Source organism: Delphinapterus leucas, chromosome 12 (genome assembly GCF_059928025.1).
Source record: "Delphinapterus leucas isolate spDelLeu-1000000601 "Yukka" chromosome 12, BTC_Dleu_Yukka2, whole genome shotgun sequence".
In the NCBI taxonomy this organism is placed as follows: Eukaryota; Metazoa; Chordata; class Mammalia; order Artiodactyla; family Monodontidae; genus Delphinapterus; species Delphinapterus leucas.
Genome location: NC_143140.1, coordinates 80,620,362 through 80,641,702, shown reverse-complemented (window position 1 = coordinate 80,641,702; position 21,341 = coordinate 80,620,362). Strand labels below are relative to the sequence as shown.

Here is a 21,341-nt window from a genome sequence, read left to right as displayed (position 1 = left end):
AAATTGTGGGAGATCTTTGCCTCTTTCTCCACCACAACTGTAGCCAGAGGGGCCCCAGGACAAAGAGGCCGTCCCTGCCATCTGCTCCCCCAGCTAACTGATTCCAACAACCTGAAAGCATGCAGAGACATCTGTGTCCAAGGATGTTAAATTAGTTGTAAATCAGTGTTTGATTTGTATTCTGATAAAAATTCTGGAAATAAAAGATTAAAATAAACATCCAAAATATTTAAAAATACTATGCGATTTCAAAAATATAGGACATCTGTGATAAATATTGCAGGAAGAATTCAATGGTGGAGGTAGAAATCCTTTTGAGAGTCTATTTAGGGATGATTTCATATTCAGTAACACGGCTAAGTAGGTAATGTTTTGTGGTAAGCCTGCATTTTTTGTTTTTTGATTTTTTTAAGACTTTTTTTGAGGTTTGTTTTTAAAGAAACTGCATACATCATTAGAGACAAACAGTAATTTAAATACCATGCAGTTTCTGTATGTACAAAACCTAGGCCATAGAGATCCAGTTTAATTTGTATTCTATTTACACTGTCTTCCTCATGCAGCTGTTGTCTGTTAAAGCAGAACACAGGAGAGTGCTCTGATACAAAGACAAGCTATGTACAGACACCCGGGAAGCAAAAGCCTGCATTTTTATTTGTCTTCTTTGAACTTTTAAGACTTTTTTAGGAACGGAAGGGGCCTCCATGTGGAAGCAGAAGCAGATTGCAGGATGTCTTTTCTCCGCCTTCATTGGGCTTCCAGTGTTGGGGAGTGCATTTACTTCTTTTGAGTCAAGCTTCACTCTATTTGAGTCCCTAGAACACAGGAGCTGCACTTTATCATCTTCTACTGCATTTGGTGGCAAAATTATGGGCAACTTCATAATCTATATGTATTAACCATATTTTCTTATTTTCTGTATTCTGGATGCTCTGTTGTCTGGGGCCTGGCTGACCCAAGAGAGACTCCTAGGGCTAAGCTAATTTCTAGAGTTAGTAAACTGCTCCCCTGTGAGCCTGCCTTTCATATGTAAACCAACCAATCCAGAGCGTATACTCCAGATCACCTCCACTATCAGGCTTTTATTAAACTCCAGGAGGCAATATTTCTCTGCCCTTATCATCCCAGGGCCAAGTACCAGAAAACTAGAGATAGCCTCCAACCCCCAGAGCCCACTGAAATTATTCAAACCAGCCAGTGCTAATCCTGCTTATGCTCCCTTGTCTTGCCTTCTCCAAAGAAACCACAGTAAAGACTTCTGTCTATGCTTTCCTCTTCCTCCTTCTGCCTCCTGACCCACCCTGGTGCTTTCCTGTGTGGTCCTTCACGGCATGGTGTGTCCCCCCTCCTCTTGGGATCTGTTGTCCTCACCACGTGTGAATAATACTAAAACCCACATTTCAAAACATTATACCAATATCTACTGAAAAGGTCATGCTAAAATAATCACAATAAAGAAAGAGCAGTTAGTCATGGAAGCAACCTAAATGCTCATTGACAGATAAATGGATAAAGAAGATGTGGTACATATATACAATGGAATATTACTCAGCCATAAAAAGGAACAAAACTGGGTCATTTGTAGAGACGTGGATGGACCTAGAGGCTGTCATACAGAGTGAAGTAAGTCAGAAAGAGAAAAACAAATATCGTATAGTAACGCATATATGTGGAATCTAGAAAAATGGTACAGATGAACTGGTTTGCAAGGCAGAAATAGAGACACAGATGTAGAGAACAAATGTATGGACACAAAGGGGGGAAAGCAGTGGCTGGTGGGAATGGTGGTGTGATGAATTGGGAGATTGGGATTGACATGTATACACTGATGTGTATAAAATTGATGACTAATGAGGACCTGCTGTATAAAAAAATAAAATTAAATTAAAAAAAATAAAATGGCAAAAAAAAAGAAAAGAAAGAGCAATTAAAGTCTTTGACAAGGACAGGCAGACGAAGAAGCAGGTGAAGATTGCTCCCAGAGAGGGCGGAATGTCCTGCTTTCCAGCCAATCAAAATGTTCTCAAAAGCCCCTGGATCTAAGCCCCTGCTATAGTAAGTTTAAGATTTTTATATGAGTGGGGTTGGATAGGAGTGGAAGCTTACTATCTCAGGGGACTCAATATTTAGAGATAATCATGGAAAATATAACCATAAAATCATAAAATATGTTAAGTGGTATATATGTAAAATTTAATATTTAGGACTGTTTATCTTTTGAATCACTTAAGTAAAAGTTGAAAAATGGTAAATCTTTTTTCTGTATACACAGTTTTTTTAGAGCAACTTAAGGTTTAAAGAACAATTGAGGAGAAATTATGGGGAGTTCCTATATACCCTCTCCTCCATCTCCTAGTTTCCCCTATTATTAACATATTGAATTAGTCTGGCATATTTGTTATGACTGATAAACCAATATTCATACACTATTATTAACTAAAGTCCACAGTTTATAATAGGGTTCACTCTTTGTGTCATACAGTTATTCAGGGTTTGGCAAATACATAATAGCCACCATTATAGCATCATACAAAATAGTTTCACTGCCCTAAAAATGCCTGTGTTTCAACTCCTCATCTCTCCCTCATTCTGCCAGAAATTTGGCAACCACTGATCTTTCTACTGTTTACATAATTTTCCTTTATCAGAAAAGGAATAGTTGTCATATAGTTGGAATTACACAGTATGTAGCTTTTTCACACTGGCTTCTTTCACTTACCAATATGTATTTAAGGTCTGCCATGTCTTTTCATGGCTTGCTAGCTCATTTCTTTTGATCTTTAAATAATATTCCATTGCATGGCTGTTTATTCCAGCTTGTTAAACCAGTTTGTTTATTCATTCACCTATTAAAAAAATGTCTCAGTTGCTCCTGAATTTTAGCAGGTATGAATTAAGCTGCTATAAACATTTGTGTGCAGGTTTTTGTGTGGACATAAGACTCAACTTATTTGGGTAAATACCTAGGTGAGTGATTGCTTGAATTCATGGTAAGGTAATGTTTTGCTTTGTAAGAAAATGCCAAACTGTCTTCCAAAGTGGCCGTACTATTTTACATTTCCATCAACAATTGCATTGTTATTTTAATTTGCATTTCTTTAATTAATCGCCAATATTCATTCATCAGTAAATAATTATTCACCTATTATGTGGCAGGCTGTCATAGGCACTAAGGATAGAGCAGTAAACAAAACAGACAAAATTGGCTCTCCCTCTGGAGTTGACATTCTAGTAACAACATACAAATATAAACAAATTCCTAACTAGCATGTTAGATGGTAAAAAGCACTATGTAGAAAAGTAAAAGTGTATGTATGTGGGGTTAACTTTTTTTTTTTTGGCTGCACCACAAGGCATGTGGGATCTTAGCTTCCCCGATCAGGGATCGAACCCGTGCCCCCTGCAGTGGAAGTGCAGAGTCTTAACCACTGGACCATCAGGGAAGTCCTAGGTTAGCTTTAATTATAGTGGTCAGGGAAGGGCTCACTGAGAGGTGACATATGAGCAAGGGACCTAAAGGAGGTGAAAGAGAGCTATGCAAATAGCTGGAGAAAGAGGGTTCCAACCAGATGGGACAGCAATGCAAAGGGCCTCAGGCAGAGCCCCTCACCCCATCCCCTGCCCCATAGTGTTCAAAGAATAGCAAAGGCTAGTGTGACCTCATGGGACTAAGAGTGAAGACAGGAAGAGGGGTGACAGAATGTCATGTAAGGCCTTGTAGACTATAGAAACTTTGGTTTTTAGTCAGAAATGAAGTTATTGGAGGTTATAAGTGTGTATAAAATGGCATGAAGAAGAGTGGTCAGCTTGACCAGGAGAGTTTGGGGAATAAACTTTTCATGGAAACCCTCAAAGGAAGACAAAAGTAGTTTCATAAGTCTTCTAAGTTAGAGTGTCGATGAAAAAATTAATTAATAGTCAACCTATGAAAGAAATGGAAAATTTTATTTGAGCCAACCTGAGGATTATAACCTGGGAGATAGTCTCTCAGAGAGCTCTGAGAACTGTTCTGAAGAGGTAAAGGCGGAGGCCAGTATATACGTGATTTTGGTGAAGGGGTACATGAAATCCATCACCTTAGTAGGTTACTGCTATTCGAGAGAAACAAATATCTTAGTTAATGGTTCTAGTGCTTTTCTAAGTGTGAGAAGATGCAAGAAACCGGGTTCATGAAATTTTCTCCTGAAAATATCTAACCGAGGGCCAGTTCTGTCAGTTTTCCCAGAGCACAAAGTGCCTCATCCTGACCTTCGCCCTGAATTCCTTTCAAGGTGTATTAGAGGCCAGTGACTGCAGTGGCCGATGACTTGATTCTTGTAGAACTGGATGGTGGGCAACATTTTTTAATTTTACAATCCCTTCCCTTTAGGTCTTAATTTCAACCAAGTTTTGCGAGGCATTTCATGACCAATCTATCCCGGGGTGCTAGGAATGCTCATTTCCAGGTCAAGCGAGGATTTCGTTGATAAGCCACTCAATGTGCTATGACTGTACTAGACCCTGTTAACAGTAGCCCAAAGCCTCTAGACCATCTGTCTTACTAGTCCGTTGTGGTCCAGGAAATGTTCCCTATTGTTGCTTCTTCTCACATTTAGAGTTACACTATTACAATCATTGATCTTGAACTTCTCTGTCTTGCCTTAAAATTGTTTTCTCTTATTTCATCAAGATTACTGATAAAACCAGTAGAGATACAGGCTGAAGCCTACCATCTTTAGCTTGTTGCACTAAGGACCCACCCACCATCTGCTGCTGTAACAGGTATAGTCTTTTCCCTAGACGCAATTAGCCAGGAAAGAACTGCCTGTTAACCATCTTTCTGGGTAGCAAATTCTGCCTTTAAGGCCTAAAGTTTCTGATTCTGGGAGATAAAAAGAGACCAACTAGGAAACTCCGAGTGGTTGTCCCAACAGGTCAGGGGAAGGTGGCGCCGCGGTCCTCCTCCCCGCCCCCCCCCGCCCCCGCCCACACTGCGATGAAGGAAGGGCCTGAGGAGCGTTAAAGAAAGGTCCGCCCCATTCTTTATTTTTTTTTTAACATCTTTATTGGAGTATAATTGCTTTACATTGTTGTGTTAGTTGCTGCTGTATAACAAAGCAAATCAGCTATACATATACATATATCCCCATATCCCCTCCCTCTTGCGTCTCCCTCCCACCCACCCTCACTATCCCACCCCTCTAGGGGAGCACAAAGCACCGAGCTGATCTCCCTGTGCTTTGTGGCTGCTTCCCACTAGCTATCTATTTTACATTTGGTAGTGTCTATATGTCCATGCCGCTCTCTCACTTCGTCCCAGCTTACCCTTCCCCCTCCCTGTGTCCTCAAATCCATTCTCTACGTCTGAGTCGTTATTCCTGTCCTGCCCCTAGGTTCTTCAGAACCTTTTTTTTTTTTTTTAGATTCCATATATATGTGTTAGCATACGGTATTTGTTTTTCTCTCTGACTTACTTCACTGTGTATGACAGACTCTAGGTCCATCCACCTCACTACACATAACTCCATTTCGTTCCTTTTTATGACTAATATTCCATTGTATGTATGTGCCACATCTTCTCTATCCATTCATCTGTTGATGGACACTTAGGTTGCTTCCATGTCCTGGCTATTGTAAATTGTGCTGCAATGAACATTGTGGTACATGACTCTCTTTGAATTATGGTTTTCTCAGGGCATATGCCCAGGAGTGGTATTGCTGGGTGGTGTGGTAACTCTATTTTTAGTTTTTTAAGAAACCTCCATACTGTTCTCCATAGTGGCTGTATCAGTTTACATTCCCACTAACAGTGCAAGAGCGCCCCATTCTTGAGATGGAGCACAAAAGGGTCACAAATCCTTCACAGAAGCCCCTTTGAGTGACAGGTTTCCGCGCCAGTCGCCAAGGGCTAAGAACGATTTTCAAAAGGGCCGCGCCATGGGCAGGACCCAGGGCACCGCCCGACAGCCGGGGGAGGCGGGGCACCCACCAGATCCGCCCAAAGGAGCCTCCCGGAAGGGGGCGTTGTCGCTGGAGGGATGACGTAAAGGCGTCGCGCCGAGGGTGACGCCTGGCGTAGTTGAGGTCGGGCTGAGCCTGTCACCCCTGGGGCTTGTTGCAGAGGAGGAGCGGGCGCCATGGCTGTTCTGCTGGAGACCACCTTGGGCGATGTCGTCATCGACTTGTACACGGAGGAGCGGCCGCGCGGTGAGGCCCGGGCCCCGCTCACCTGTCCGCCGGGCCGCTATCTGCCTTCCCCACTTTGCCTTTTCTGCCAGGTTGCCGTGGACTGGTTGGAGCTTCTGGGCTGATGGTGCCCGCGACTGCGCTGTTTTATTAGCGGGCCTTGGTTGAAAAGTTTTTTTGAGGAGCAGCCCTTCTCCGCATCTGGTGCTGGGTCCGGGTGGCGGGTGCTTGCGGTTATTAAATGGGCGCGCGCGCGTGTGTGTGTGTGTGTGTGTGTGTAATGCAGCATATACAATGCCCATAGCTTTTGCGGCTTTACTGCTTTTCACTAGTCAGAGGAACGCAAGCAGTGTTCCTTGGTGTGTAATCAGTATATCCTGATGAAAGCAGGGAGGATGGGCTTGGAGCCGTGAGTGTGGGCATCCCTCGTGGTTGGAGGAAGGGCTGTCCAGAGGTGTGCACCCAACCTTAGCAAACACTCATTGATCGCCCACTATGCGAGACTTTGTGCCAAGCCGTAGAATGGGCCTCTTACCCTTGAGGGTCTAATTTTCCATTGGTGGAAATAGGCGCCGCAACCCATTTAATTTCTTAAGCGTTGTAGTGGAAGAATGTGTAAGTTGCCATGGAAACCAGAGGAGGGTGTAATTTTGGCAGGGGGAGGAGAGAAGCAAAGCTAGCAGAGAATTCAGAGCCCTTGAACTAGCTCTTTGAAAAATGAGTGGGAGCGAGGGTTTTCTTGTTTGCTTGGAATTTAATGGAAATAGCAAGTAGATCCGCGTGGCTTGACAGTGGAATGGCCGACTGCGAGTCTGGTTGTATACGTTTTTAGGTTAGGTCAGGTCGTGAATAGCCTTGAGCCCAGAGTCTTTGAAGGGATTAAGAGCAGGATGGAGGCATGGCAGACTTCTTGTTTTAGGACGATAATAAGTAGCAGCGTGGAGAATGTTTCAGAGTGGGGAGAAGCTGGAGACCAGGAGAGTTTAGTTACAAGCAGGGTCCTGCCCCCATGGAATGCAGTCTATGAAAGAAGATGAAACAAGCTGCAATATGGTACCATGAGTGCCTTCTGACGTGCTGCACTTTATCCCACGCTCACTTATCGCCACCCCTCAACACTCAGCCATACCTCTTTGCCTTTCTCATACTGTTGCCTCTACCCCGCATTTCTCTCCGCTGTTGTCCTTTTGGCAAAGTTCCTGCTTATTATTCAACTTTCAGATCAAGCATGATCTCTTCTGTGAAACTCTCCAGTGTCCCTAAGTAGAGTTCGATTGGTTTCTTGTGTTCTGTCTCAGGTCTTTTATAAATCACAGTACATATTTTGTTATACATTTACCTATTTTCCTGGAATTAATTTGCAAGTCCTGGGCTCCTCTCAAGAATGTAAACTCTAAGAGAATAGGGACTGTGTCTTAATTATCTCTATATCCTGAGCACCTACTGCAGTGCCTGACACTTTGAGGGCATACACCAAAGGTTCATTATATTGAGTAATGCAAATATATGTGTTGTATTAGGATTCTTTGTGCAAGTGATAGAAACTCAACACAAACTGGCTTAAAGAAAACAGTTGATTGCCTCATGTTACTGGGGTAAGCTTTAAGGATGGCAGGACCAGGGGGTACACAGGATTTTATAGGGAATTGTATTTTTCCTCTTTCTTGGATTTGCTTTCCTTTGAGTTTGACACTCTCCATGTGGAGCAGCACCTGGCAAGTTTGTGGGCCTTTTTCCGTAGAACTATGAGAGACTAAAGGGGAGGTAGGGTTATCTCACCTAATTAACACGGACAAAATGGACAAGCAATGTTTCTGCAAAGATAGCTTGGGACACTAAAAACATAAGTCCACCCTATTTGTATATATTTGTAAGCATGTGATTGGGTATCTACTTCTATATGTAACTACTTATCAATTTATAGTAAATATATCCAGACTTATTTTTCTTTTTTCCTCCCCCCTTCTCTCCCTTCTTTTTCTTTTTTTTTCTTTTTTTTTTGCGGTACGCGGGCCTCTCACTGTTGTGGCCTCTCCCGTTGTGGACGCGCAGGCTCCGGACGCGCAGGCTCCGGACGCGCAGGCTCAGCGGCCATGGCTCACGGGCCCAGCCGCTCCGTGGCATGTGGGATCTTCCCGGACCGGGGCACGAACCCGTGTCCCCTGCATCGGCAGGCGGACTCTCAACCACTGCGCCACAAGGGAAGCCCTCTTTTTCTTTTTTTTTAAACCTTTTTATTATAGAAAACTTGAAACATACACAGAAGTAGAATCATGTAAATGAACCCTCATGTACTGATGATCAGCTTCTGCTTAACAGTTGTGAAATGTTTCATTTATAGCCCCACTCCACTGGATGTTTAAATTTTTTTTCTTTTTTTTTTTTCGCTGCACCCCTCGGCTTGGGGGATCTTAGTTCCCCCGCCAGGGATGGAACCCGCACCCCCTGCATTGGAAGCGCAGAGCCTTAACCACTGGACCGCCAGGGAAGTCTCTCTTAAATATCTTTTAATCTGTAGGTTCTCCCCCACCCCATTTTAAAATTAAGACTTTATTTTTTTAAAGCACTTTAAGGTTCATAGCAAAACTGAGGTGAAGGTACAGAGATTTCCCATATTCCCCCTACACCCAGTGCACAGGCCTCTGCCATTGTCGTACCTCCCACCAGAATGGTACATTTGTAATACATTTGTAATGTTTCTACCATGTAACATTGTACATACTTTACATTTGTTACTACAGTGGTACATTTGATGAACCTGTATTGACACATCATTATCACCCAAAGTCCATTATTTATGTTAGGGTACACTCTTGGTGGTGTGCATTCTGTGGCTTTGGACAAATGTATAGTGACATGTATCCACCATTACAGTATCATACAGAGTAATTTCACTGCCCTAAAAATCCTCTGTGCTCTGCCTGTTCATTCCCCTCCCCTGCATCTCCTGGCAACCACTTATCTTTTATTGTGTCCATAGTTTTGCTTTTTCCAGAATGTTATACAGATGGAACCATACGGTATGTAGCCTTTTCAGATTGACTTCTTTCACTGAGTAATGCATTTTAGGTTCCCCCGTCTTGTCATGGCTTGATATCTCAATTCTTTTTGCCTTGAATAATATTTCATTGTCTGGTTGTACCACAGATTATTTATCCATTCACTTACTGAAGGACATCTTGATTGCTTCCAAATTTTGGCAGTTATGAATAAAGCTGCTATAAACATCCGTGTGCAAGTTTTTGCATAGACCTGTTTCCAGATGCGTTGGGTAAATGCAAAGGAACGTGATTGCTGGATTGTATGATAAGAGTGTGTTTAGTCTGGTCTTGTAAGAAGGTCCATATATTATATTGGTTGACACATCTCTTAAATATCTTTTAATCTGTAAGTTCCCCCTGCCCCCCTTTTTTCCCTGAAAAATTTTTGAGAAAGAATCTGGGTCATTGATAGATTTTTCTCATTTTGGATTTGACTGATTTTATCCCTGTTGTATCTTTTAATATATTCTTCTATCCCTTCTATTTCTCATGAATTGCTCCTTAGATCCAGAGCCTTGATCAGATTCAGGTTTAATGTTTTTGGCAAGAATATTTCATATCAGGTAGTCTGTACTTCCAGCTGCATCACATTCAGGAGGCACTTGGTGTCTGGTTGGACCTTTTTGTGATGTTAAGATTGGTTAGTGGTTCAGGCCTGTCTACCTGATATATCTGTTACAGTGTTCCCATTAGCTTTTCACCTAAAGATTTTGGCAACCATTGTTGATCACTACTTAGATTCATTATTTTTGTTTTCTAGTTAAAGGACTACTCCTATATGTTTAACAGGAACTCCAGGAATACATTTTTTTTCCTAGAAAAATGATCAAAAGCCTGATATTCAAGAACCTCCAATAACTTGGCTCCATCTTACCTCTCCAGCTTTTTAATCCTCTATTCCTCTGTGTCACTGGAGAAGTTATAGAAGTTAGACTGGTCTCCTGGACCCTCCCCAAAACATTTAAATTCCCACTTCCAGGGTATTTCATAATGTCTTCCCAGCTTGAAATGCCCACTCTCTACTCTCTGCCAATCCAGTTCTTTTAATGCTCCCTTGAGCCTCCAGGAGGTCTTCTCATTTCCCCAGCCAGAAACAATATCTTTTCAACTTGTGTGGCATATTTAAAAGCACTTTTAAACTTTGTACCATTTAAGAGCACAGATGGTATTATCAGGTGTGCCCACTATTGTAACTATTTGTGTTCAGGTGAAAGGACCCTAGTTTAGTATAAGCTCCTTGAGGGCAGGGACCGCCTCATATGTCTTTCTGACTGTTTGGTTTCTAGCTTAGTGCCTTGAGAAGTTGTTAGCATGTTTCTCTACAACTAGACTGAAAACTTGTTAAGGGTAGAGATCGAGATTTAATGGCATTTGACCTAACAACAGTGACAGGTACTTAGAAGATTCTCAGTCAGTGTTTATTGGATAAATGAGTGAATTTATTTAAAAAACATGGTACATGATAAGTATATGGATTTTTGTGAAGGGCTATTTAATCATTGTGAAAAAAATGGTCCCAGATATTTTGTTTTCTCTAATATAAATAATCTGTACCCATTTTCAGATACTCTGCTAGATCCTTTGCAGTCATAGTGTCCTCTTCATTTTTTCTTTCCCTTACAAAATCAATTCATCAACAAATGATTGCTTATCCCAGATAAGTTTCAGTTTTCTATACAGTTCAGATGCCCAAGAAATCCAAAGAAAAAGAGAATAAAATGATAATTTAAAACATATTGCCTTTTTCTAGGATTACTACCTTTTTCAGTGGCTTTGGACATTTGACCATTTGGGGAAGTTTTTGTATGGTAACTTAGAAATTAAACTATACTAACTGTGCTTTTACTTGGTTAAGAATACATTTGTGAACTACTGTGATAAATTTACTATTTACTTTCTTTCAGCTTGCTTGAATTTCCTGAAGTTGTGCAAAATAAAATATTACAATTATTGCCTTATTCACAATGTACAGGTGAGTTGGTGGATATTAGTCATGTTCTTTGTTATTGGAACTATCTAGCAAGCTCTCTGAATTAACAAAGTATCCTATATATTATAGAGGGATTTTATCATACAGACTGGTGATCCTACAGGGACTGGCCGTGGAGGAGAGTCAGTTTTTGGGTAAGTTCTTTTATTTTCAAATGAGTAAAAATAGAATTGCCTCGGGCTTTCCTGGTGGCGCAGTGGTTGAGAGTCCGCCTGCCGATGCAGGGGACGCGGGTTCGTGCCCCGGTCCGGGAAGATCCCACATACTGTGGAGCGGCTAGGCCTGTGAGCCATGGCAGCTGAGCCTGCGCGTCCGGAGCCTGTGCTCTGCAACGGGAGAGGCCACAACAGTGAGAGGCCCGCGTACCGCAAAAAAAAAAAAAAAAAAATATATATATATATATATATATTTTTTTTTTTCCCGAGTTCCATAAATGTCTATAGCAAATAAAAGGAATATTTTGAATCATAGTGGCATTTCTATAAAGAAATGGTAACCTGGGACTTCCCTGGCGGTCCAGTGGTTAAGACTCTGCCCTTCCACTGCAGGGGGCATGGGTTCCATCCCGCAAGCCATGTGCACAGCCGAAAAAAACCAAAAACAAATGGTAACCTTATATGTTAACCCTAGCGCCCTATATGTAACCCTAGTAGTTTTATATTTCATGTTGAGTATACTTATATTTTATAACCTTATTGTATGTATTTTTAGTCAACTGTATGGCGATCAAGCAAGCTTTTTCGATGCTGAAAAAGTGCCAAGAATTAAGCACAAGAAGAAGGGCACTGTGTCCATGGTGAACAATGGCAGTGATCAGCATGGATCTCAGGTAAGGAAATGGGTAAGGAGATGAGTTTTGCTCTAGGGAACCCACAAAATTATCTTTGTAAATATCTAGTAATGAGAGAATTTCAATCAAAGATATTTGTTAGAAGAAAAAAATGACACTATTTTTTCCTATGTTAAAAAAATCCTTATTATTTTGTCCTTTTAAAAGTAAAGCATGTCCATTGGGAGGAATTTAGAAAATACAGAAAAGCACAAAGATGAAAATAACATTGCCTACAATCCCACCATTCCTGGAATATCACTGTTCACAGTGTGGCCCGTTTCCTTTCAGTATTGATCACTTATTTCAAAACAGGTCATGTTGAGCACCTTTCATTCATTGTCACAACAGCCCCATTGGAGTAGATGCATTTTTTTCCTCACAGTTTACATGTGAAAAAACTGAGATTTGGTTTGTTCAAGTATTTTAAACAGTCAGAGCATCTGTATTTATTGATATTTTATGTTTAAGCTTTGTGCCTTATACTTAGTAGTAGTGACAAGTAGGTGAGAATTCATGCAATTAATGTAGTCTTTTGTAACTGATTTCAGTTTGAATTATATATATATTTGTATTTATTCTATGTCTTTCTATATAGTTTCTTATTACAACAGGAGATAATCTAGATTACCTTGATGGTGTTCACACAGTGTTTGGTGAAGTGACAGAGGGCATGGACATAATTAAGAAAATTAATGAGACCTTTGTTGATAAGGACTTTGTACCATATCAAGATATCAGGTATGGTTATAGTTTACTGTTGAAATGTACTAGAATGTTTTATATGTGATGTTTGACAGGTAATGGGGATGGCATACATAGCACTGGTTTTTGGACAATTCTAAAATGTGTGACTATAAGAATCTTTATAATAGAGAAGACCTTTATTTAAAAAAATACTTGTACTAATTATAAATGCTTATGTTGGGAGGAATTATTAATCCTTTATCTTTTAAAAAATGCAGATTATTGAGAGCTATGACAAAATTACTAGGATTTAGTCATTTATATTACATCTTAGCATAATGCAGAGTAATAAATATAATATATAATATCAAACAATCAAAAACAGTAACACTAATTGTGAAAGTATACACTAGTAATATCCTTGTGCAATAAAATTTAAGAGCTTATGGCTTTTTTTGGTGTTAGAGATACTTAAGATATTTGTTATAATTTTTATAAAAAGTAAAACATGGATTCTGAAATGACATAAATGTAACATTTGACTTGGATTTATTTTGTAAGGATAAATCATACAGTGATTTTAGATGATCCATTTGATGACCCTCCTGATCTATTAATTCCTGATCGATCACCAGAACCTACAAGGGAACAACTAGATGTAAGTAGAGTCTTCTTGTGATTGAATGTATATACATATTAATGTTTTGCATAAAATTTGCTTTTTACCTTATTAAAACTTATTTCTTCAGAATGATTATCTTGCTTGATCAGTAATACTAGGACAGGTTTAGAGTTCTTTTTTCTCTTCCAGGGAGATACTCATTTTTCTACCTATCTTTTTATTTCCCTAATATTCTTTCCTTAGCTCTGGAAGCTTATATGAATACCTTGGGGAAATATTTCTCTTATCTCTTAAATCTAGATAGGAGTGTAGCTTTAAGGCTAAATTAAATTATCAGCTTGTGAAGGAACTTTTCAACTGGGGATACTTTTGAGCCAGGCTAGAACCCAGAAATTTCTGTGGCATAATGGAGACTTTTTCCCTCAGATCTTTTGAGGTAAAAATTTCTGCATATGAGGCTTCCTCAAAGCTGAATTTATCTTTATAGTTGGGATTTAATGCTTAATTTCTAAGATCATTTACCTCTGTATTCAGCACTTAGGTGGTTACCAGGTAGTTCCTATATAAATGTTTATTTTGATTTTAAAATAAATTAGATGCCTAGTCTGGCTAGTATTATTGAATTCATCTAAATCAGTTTTCAGAGGTTTGTAAGTTTGTTTCACATTTGTGAAACAAATGTTCTAACACATTTGATGGAACTAAGAATAAAGCATAATGTCTCTCATGTTTCTTAGATTTTTCTATTCTTTAAATATATATGTGAGTAACTTCTGCCTTACAGAGTGGTCGAATAGGAGCAGATGAAGAAATTGATGATTTCAAAGGAAGATCGGCTGAAGAAGTAGAAGAAATAAAGGCAGAAAAAGAGGCCAAAACTCAAGCTATTCTACTAGAAATGGTAAGATAATTACTTTGTTCGAATAGTTTTTCAGCAATATATTTAATACATACTCATTGTGAGTTTATTTGTGACTTTTTGATAGTCTTTAAAATATTAAAACATTTAGCTAAGAGTTTTTTTCTGGATTAAATTTTGTATGACATAATAACATGTATGAAAGTAAACAGATTTGATTCCACTATTAATATAGTGCTAAGTGCCTTTTTAAAAAAATGGGAAGTGGATATCCAGCTTACAAATATTAATTGGGTTTCAGTTGTTTATACTCATCTCATTTTTAAAGAGTTTCTTGGACTGAATTTTAAGTGTATTAGAGAATAATTCTTTGTACGTCTCAAGTATTGAGATTAAATAGTAAAATACTAAGTACAGGATAAAACCTGGGCAGAAATTGAACACTGTAAAGTATACTCTTTTTTGTATTACTAGCAATATGAAGTCATTTGGGGAACAGTTATTCAGTACATGATTAGTTGACCTACTAGGCATTTTTTCCATTTCTTATTTTTGTGGAATAGGTATACCTTTCACGTAGTAGGATCAATAATATTGGAATTGATGGATAATAATTAAGTTTTTATTACTATCATTATTTTATATAGTAGAGCTTTCAGGTTCATTATGTTTTAAAATTCGTATTAGCATCACTAGTCTGAAGGAACAAATACTAAAGATTATAATTCAAGAAAACTTCACTGAATTGAAAAAAAATTAAAAATATACAGTTTAATGAGCACACTGTGTTATCTGAGAATATTGACCCGGAATAGCCAACACCAAGATAAATTCTAAGAAAATTACTGGACTTAAAAGAAAAATCCTTTGAGCACCTGGGCAGCAAGAGTAAGTGATTTATAAGGGAAAGAACATTAGCTTATCATCAGAGCTTTCATCAACAAAGTATAGAAAGTTTATGCCAGAATAAGAGGAGTTGACATATTCTTTAAACTTTTTATTTTCAGATAATTTCAAATTTACAGAAAAATTACAAATAACGCAGACAACTTCTATATACCTTTTACCCAGATTCACCCATTTTTAACATTTTGCCACATCTGCTTTGATCGTTCATTTTCTCTCTCTCTCTCCTCTCCCTCTCTGTCTCTGATTATACATGCACATACGCACATACTGTTTTGGGGGGACCATTTGAAATTGCGGTGCAGGCATCTTTTCCCTTTCATTAGTGTGTATTTCCTAAGAGCAACAATATTATCCTACATATTCACAGTATAGATATCAAAATCATGAAGTTTAAAATTGATAGAAATTACAGTCTACCTTCCAGTTTTGTCAGTTACTTCAGTAATATCCTTCATAGCTTTTTTTTTCCTGCCAGTCTAGAATCCAGCTCATGATCAATCATCTGTTGCATTTAGTTGTCATGTTGCTCTAATCTCTTTAATCTGGAAGAATTCCTTAACTTGCCTTATTTTTCATTACATTAACATTTTTGAAGAATACAGGTCATTTATTTTGTAGAATATTCTTCAATTTAGGTTTACCTGCTGTTGCCTTGTGATTAAGATTCAGGTTATACACCCATAGCCAGAGTACTACATAGGTGACATTGTATCCTTCTCAGATGTCACATCTGGAGGTGGATAATATCCATCTGCCTCTCATTGGAAAGTGTTTGTTTTGATCACTTGGTCAAGGTAATCCATTGTCTGGGGACTCCACTGCATAGTTTCTGTTTTCCCCTTGCAACTAATAAGCCATCTGTAGAAAGGCACTTTGAGACCTTCAGATATCTTATTCCTTGTCAAACTGTCCCTCTGGATTTCTTAGCCATCCGTGACTATTGCTTGAACCAATCTTGACTCTGATGGGTGCAAAGTGGTGATTTCCCAACTCTGCCCTTTTTTCCACACTTGTCAGCCTGCCTTCTTTTGTAAGGAAGAGCACTCCTTTATTATCTCTACTTAGCATATATTCATTATCTATATGGACTTGTGGATTCCTTTTCTTGTTTTGTTTTTAATACCTAGAATTTATTTTATAGAGTAGTTTTAGATTTACAGAAAAATTGAACAAGAAGTACAGAGAGTTCCTATGTACTCCCTTCACCCTCCCCAACAGTTTACCTTTTTAATTAGCATCTTCCATTAGTGTGGTACATTTGTTACAATTGGTGAGCCAATATTGATAAATTATTATTAACTAAAATCCATAATATACATTAGGATTCACTCTTTGTGTTGACAAATGCCATGTATTGTACAGAATAGTTTCACTGCCTTGAAAGTCTTCTGTGCTCCACCTGTTCATCCCCCTAACTCCTGGCAACCAGTATCTTTTTTTACTGTCTGCATAGTTTTGCCTTTTCCAGAATGTCATATAATTGGAATCATACAGTGTGTAGCCTTTTCAGATTGGCTTCTTTCACTTAGCAGCGTATACTTAAGGCTCCTCCATGTCTTTTCATGGCTTGATAGCTCATTTCTCTTGATAGTTACTTAATATTTCATATGGGTCTACCACAGTTTGTTTATCCACTCACCTATTAAATATCTTGGTTGCTTCCAAGTTTTGGCAAATATGAATAAAGCTGCTATAAACATTTGTGTGTAGAATTTAGTGTGGACATAATTTTTAACTCATTTGAGTAAATACCTAGGAGCACAATTGCTGGATTGTGTGGTTTAGCTTTGTAAGAAACGGCCAAATTCTCTTCCAAATTGAATTACCATTTTGCATTCACACCAGCAAGAATGAGACTTCCTGTTGTTCTACATCCTTGTTAGCACTTGGTGTTGTCAGTGTTTTGGGTTTTAGCTGTTCCATTAGGTGATCCTGTGTCCTTTCAATTCTCACAATTAACAAGTTTCCTCTATTTTCTAAGAACATCAGTTTCGCTTTATTTGTGTATAATGTAATGGTAATTCAGCTAGTGTTTTGCAATATTGTTTTGACCTTCATAGCTTATGAATATTTTAAATTTCCTTGTAGTATTTTAAAGTTATCTTTGACTAAGTAGTATAACAAGTTCTTTTTTAACTCATTAACTTTTTTTCTCATTTGTGCTTCCATTAGATGTATTTCTGCCATTATAGGTGCCTTTTGGGATTTTTACTGATTTGCTCTTCCCCATATGTGTTGTAATGCTGCTTATTGGGCATAGGTTATTGCTATCTTTTGATAGACTTCAGAGACACTGAGCAGATCTTACTGGCTCAGTTGCTTCTTACTGTTTATGATTTCCAAGATTTCTCTCTCTTTTTTTTAATGTGTTTATCCAAGAGGAAACACTTTATATAGTAATCTTACCTGAAATCATCTCTGAGAGTTTTTGAATATATGTATGAAGGTATATTGTTTCCCCATCTAAAGGCTCATGGTCAACATACTTTTCCCACAAGGAAAACAACACCATCATTATATCATATCATTATATCATGGTTTTCTCTTACTGTCACCCTCTCTAGTTCTTTAGTAGGAAGTGGTAGGCCCGGCTCGGCACAGTAGTTGACCATGAAGTTGACTTTGGTTTGACTGAAGTAGAAGATGATAGTGAGGGTGAGATTAAAAAGCTAGAAACACTATCCAGGAATTGTTGGTGTTCCATACTGAGCAATAATGTGGAGAAGAATTGGGCATTACTTATTGCCGAAGGCTAGATTCAGCATGACAGTATTTTTCAAAAGTTTAAAAACCAGTAAAACTAAACAGTATGTTACTTAGGGGTATATACTTATGTGTCAGAACTCTATAAAGATCTGTAAGGGAATGGCCAGAAAGGAAAACCAAAAAGCTCATTCGTGGTGAGAGAGGCAGAGGGATAATGGGATCAGGGGACATTTTAGTTCTAAAGCTAGTTGGTGGCATCATGGGTCTTTTTATTTTCATGCTTCATAACTTAGATATACTTTACATAAATTCTTTCAAAAATATATTAAATACTTGAAGAAAGAAAAAGTGGAGATAAAATTGGGACTTTGAAACCAGGTAGACCTGGGTTGAAATCCCAACTCTGTTGCTTACAACTGTGTGACCCTGGGCAAGTTAGTTATTTAACCTTTTTGAATTTTTACTCATGGAAAAGTAAAATGGAAATTGCATGGTTGTTTTAAGAATTGGCAGTAATGTATATGAAGTGCCAAACATGGTCTTCACACAAAGTAGGGATCTGGTAAATATTTTGGCTATTAATATTGTTACTGCCAGGAAGCATGGAGTTTTGAATTTTGAAATCTATTAAGATTTATTTTCCTGAGCCTGTAGTTTATAATGTAAATTTAGATATTTCAGGGAATCAGCATTGTGGGCTAAATATGGGATATTTAGAATGCGAATTAAATAAAGGAGTTGATTTATATTCTTGTTTATTTGTCATTTAGGTGGGAGATCTACCTGATGCAGATATTAAACCTCCAGAAAATGTGCTCTTTGTGTGTAAATTGAATCCAGTGACCACAGATGAAGATCTGGAGATAATATTCTCAAGATTTGGGCCAATAAGAAGGTAGTCTCTAGAATTAGTGAAAGATTTAGAAAAACTAGGTATTAGTTAGTAGTTTTCTAATAACATTTTTGATGAGTCTGTGAACTCAAAGTGAATTTTATACTGGTGAGTTTTACAGATGAGTCTGTTGGACAGTAGGCAAGAAAAACATGCATGTAAATGTGTATGAGTAGATATATGTGTGTATATATATTGTAATGTGTGTGTATGCATTATACATTGAATGATTCTCTCACTCCCAGCACAGACATTTTCAACTCTAAAACAGGAAGTGAATGGAACAGTTTAAGTCTAGTTCTGTAGTATTCTTCTTTAATATTATAAATATCTATCTCATTTAAATTCTCCCTAGAATTACCAGCAACCTATGTCAAAATTAATTTGAATCTAAGTTTTCTAAAATTTTTCTTTTGGTTAATTTTCCTTGTATTGTTAATGCAAAAGTTTATGAAACTAGTATTTCTGTGAGAAAGGGGAATATTTTGTAATTGATTAAAAAATATTATTTTAAGTTTAGAATTTCCTTTCATTTCATGTTTTTTCTTCTATGAAGCCATTCTTATTCTTCCTATTGAAAGAAAAATCTTTCTATAAAAGACTACCTGGCTTTATTCCTCTACTCACTTATAATATATCATCTTTATAAAAATATTTCCTATACTGCTACTTCTTATTTTTAAATTGGAGACATTATGTTCTAACTTCTTGCTAAGGAAGATGAGGATTCACGTCTATTTCTATCCTGCCCTCTTCATTCTCCCTGCCTACAACTTTGGTTGTATCATAATTTTGGTTAGATCTTTGTTCAATATTTACATTTTAATGTATACTTAAATATTGTAGCAGCTGAACCATATGCTATAATGTGATTACTTTTCCTGTCTCTCACAATGTTTTATATCCCTGTTTCATTTCATGTGTTTAAAATGAGGATTGAGTTATATGAGGAAAAAGGATTAAGCCAGTTGCTTTAAATTCCATCTTATTGGCCCTTTCACTTGGTTAAGATGGATTAGTTCTGTATAATAGCTAGACTTATGCGATTACATTTGAGCTTGGTTTATATTAAAATTCAAAAACCCCAAATCGTAAGTTTACTAAACATATGTATATGTATGAATGTGTGTGCATTATTCTACATTAGATAATCTGTAATTCATCTGTATTTGGACTACAAATAAATTACGATTTAAAAGGATTTTTAGCAGTAATTTCCCTTTGCCAAAGGAAAATTAAATATTTTTATCTTATTCTTCCTTCAGTGTTTTGGGAATGTAGGATTGTAGGCTTAGATAGGGCATTTATAGTAGAATCTAGATAATTTAGTTTCTAGACTGGTGAACTATTTTTTAAAAAATAGTTATTATTGAAGAGATTTGGAGAAATATAGTTCTGTGAATTTAACTTTGGCTTATTTTGTTTTTTACTTTTGAAGAGTAAGAGTGAATGCTTTTTCTTTAAAGTCACTTTTTTCCGAACTATTTTTCAGTTGTGAAGTTATCCGGGATTGGAAGACTGGAGAATCCCTGTGTTACGCTTTTATTGAATTTGAAAAAGTAGGTCATAATATAGATATATTAAATATGTATTTTTTTTGTTCTATGATATTAAAGTGTGAAAATGTATAGAACTTTTTCTAGTCTCTAAGATTAGAAAATTAGTTTGCCCTTTCTTTAGGCACCCAAGAAAAATAACTTTGTTATATTCAAATAGGGGATAAATTTAACATCTATCAATGTTAATATATGTATCTTTACTTTAGGTTCAGTTTCAACCTACGTGAATGTATCTTTATCTTTAAAATTTTAAAGTTTTAGGTAAAGTTCTTCGCATTCTATAAATAATTTTTCAGTGCTATTTAGGTAGATATGATAATTGAGTAATAGAAAGAGAACCAATCTGGGTGTTACGATCTAGATATTAATTTCAGCTCTACCACTGACCAGCTGTTCTATGATATTTGGCAGTTTATTTAGAATTCTTCTTTCTAGGCATTATCTTCCTTATAAGTAAAGCTTGAGTATTAGGTTAGATGGGTACTTTCTAGATCTATAATAGGAATGATAGCTTATGTTACTCAAGTAATTTTCTTTAAGCAAGCATTATGCTATTTGACCTGCATTTAATCCTCACAACTCTGAGATAGGTACTGTCCTCCTTCTCCAAATAAGTAAACTGAGACACACAGTGGTAGCGTGACTTGTTTAAAATCATGTACCTAGTGAATGTCATAGCCTTCTGTCCTGCTGTTTTATTTTCAAAGAAATAGTTAATAACTCAATTAACATTTTATGTAACAAATATTAACTACCACCCATATTTATAAAATTGTTCAGATTTAAAATGTTGTTAATACTCATAAATTTAGTGTAATTCTTTTTAAAAAAACCATCAAATTTAAATGTGACTTATACAGTGACTAGGAACATTTGTATTAATTCTATTTCTTCTTTGCACTTTTCTTCATCTGATAAATAAATACAAAAGCTTGGGCTTCCCTGGTGGTGTAGTGGTTGAGAGTCCGCCTGCTGATGCAGGGGACACGGGTTCGTGCCCCGGTCCGGCAAGATCCCACATGCCATGGAGCGGCTGGGCCCGTGAGCCATGGCCTCTGAGCCTGCGCGTCTGGAGCCTGTGC

At 37.6% G+C, this 21,341-nt stretch overlaps 1 protein-coding gene across 1 annotated transcript in view; it reads left to right on the top strand.

The window, feature by feature from the left end:
• The first annotated feature begins 6,061 nt into the window (after positions 1–6,061).
• Positions 6,062–21,341, top strand: part of PPIL4 (peptidylprolyl isomerase like 4) — a 37,466-nt gene continuing 22,186 nt past the window's right edge. The window contains exons 1-9 of the mRNA XM_022558947.2: positions 6,062–6,186; positions 11,111–11,178; positions 11,266–11,330; positions 11,908–12,025; positions 12,624–12,766; positions 13,274–13,370; positions 14,119–14,235; positions 18,579–18,703; positions 20,193–20,259. Of these exons, the coding sequence (XP_022414655.1) occupies positions 6,117–6,186; positions 11,111–11,178; positions 11,266–11,330; positions 11,908–12,025; positions 12,624–12,766; positions 13,274–13,370; positions 14,119–14,235; positions 18,579–18,703; positions 20,193–20,259 (870 nt within the window). The 5' untranslated portion in view covers positions 6,062–6,116. The remainder of the gene's footprint in view (positions 6,187–11,110; positions 11,179–11,265; positions 11,331–11,907; positions 12,026–12,623; positions 12,767–13,273; positions 13,371–14,118; positions 14,236–18,578; positions 18,704–20,192; positions 20,260–21,341) is intronic.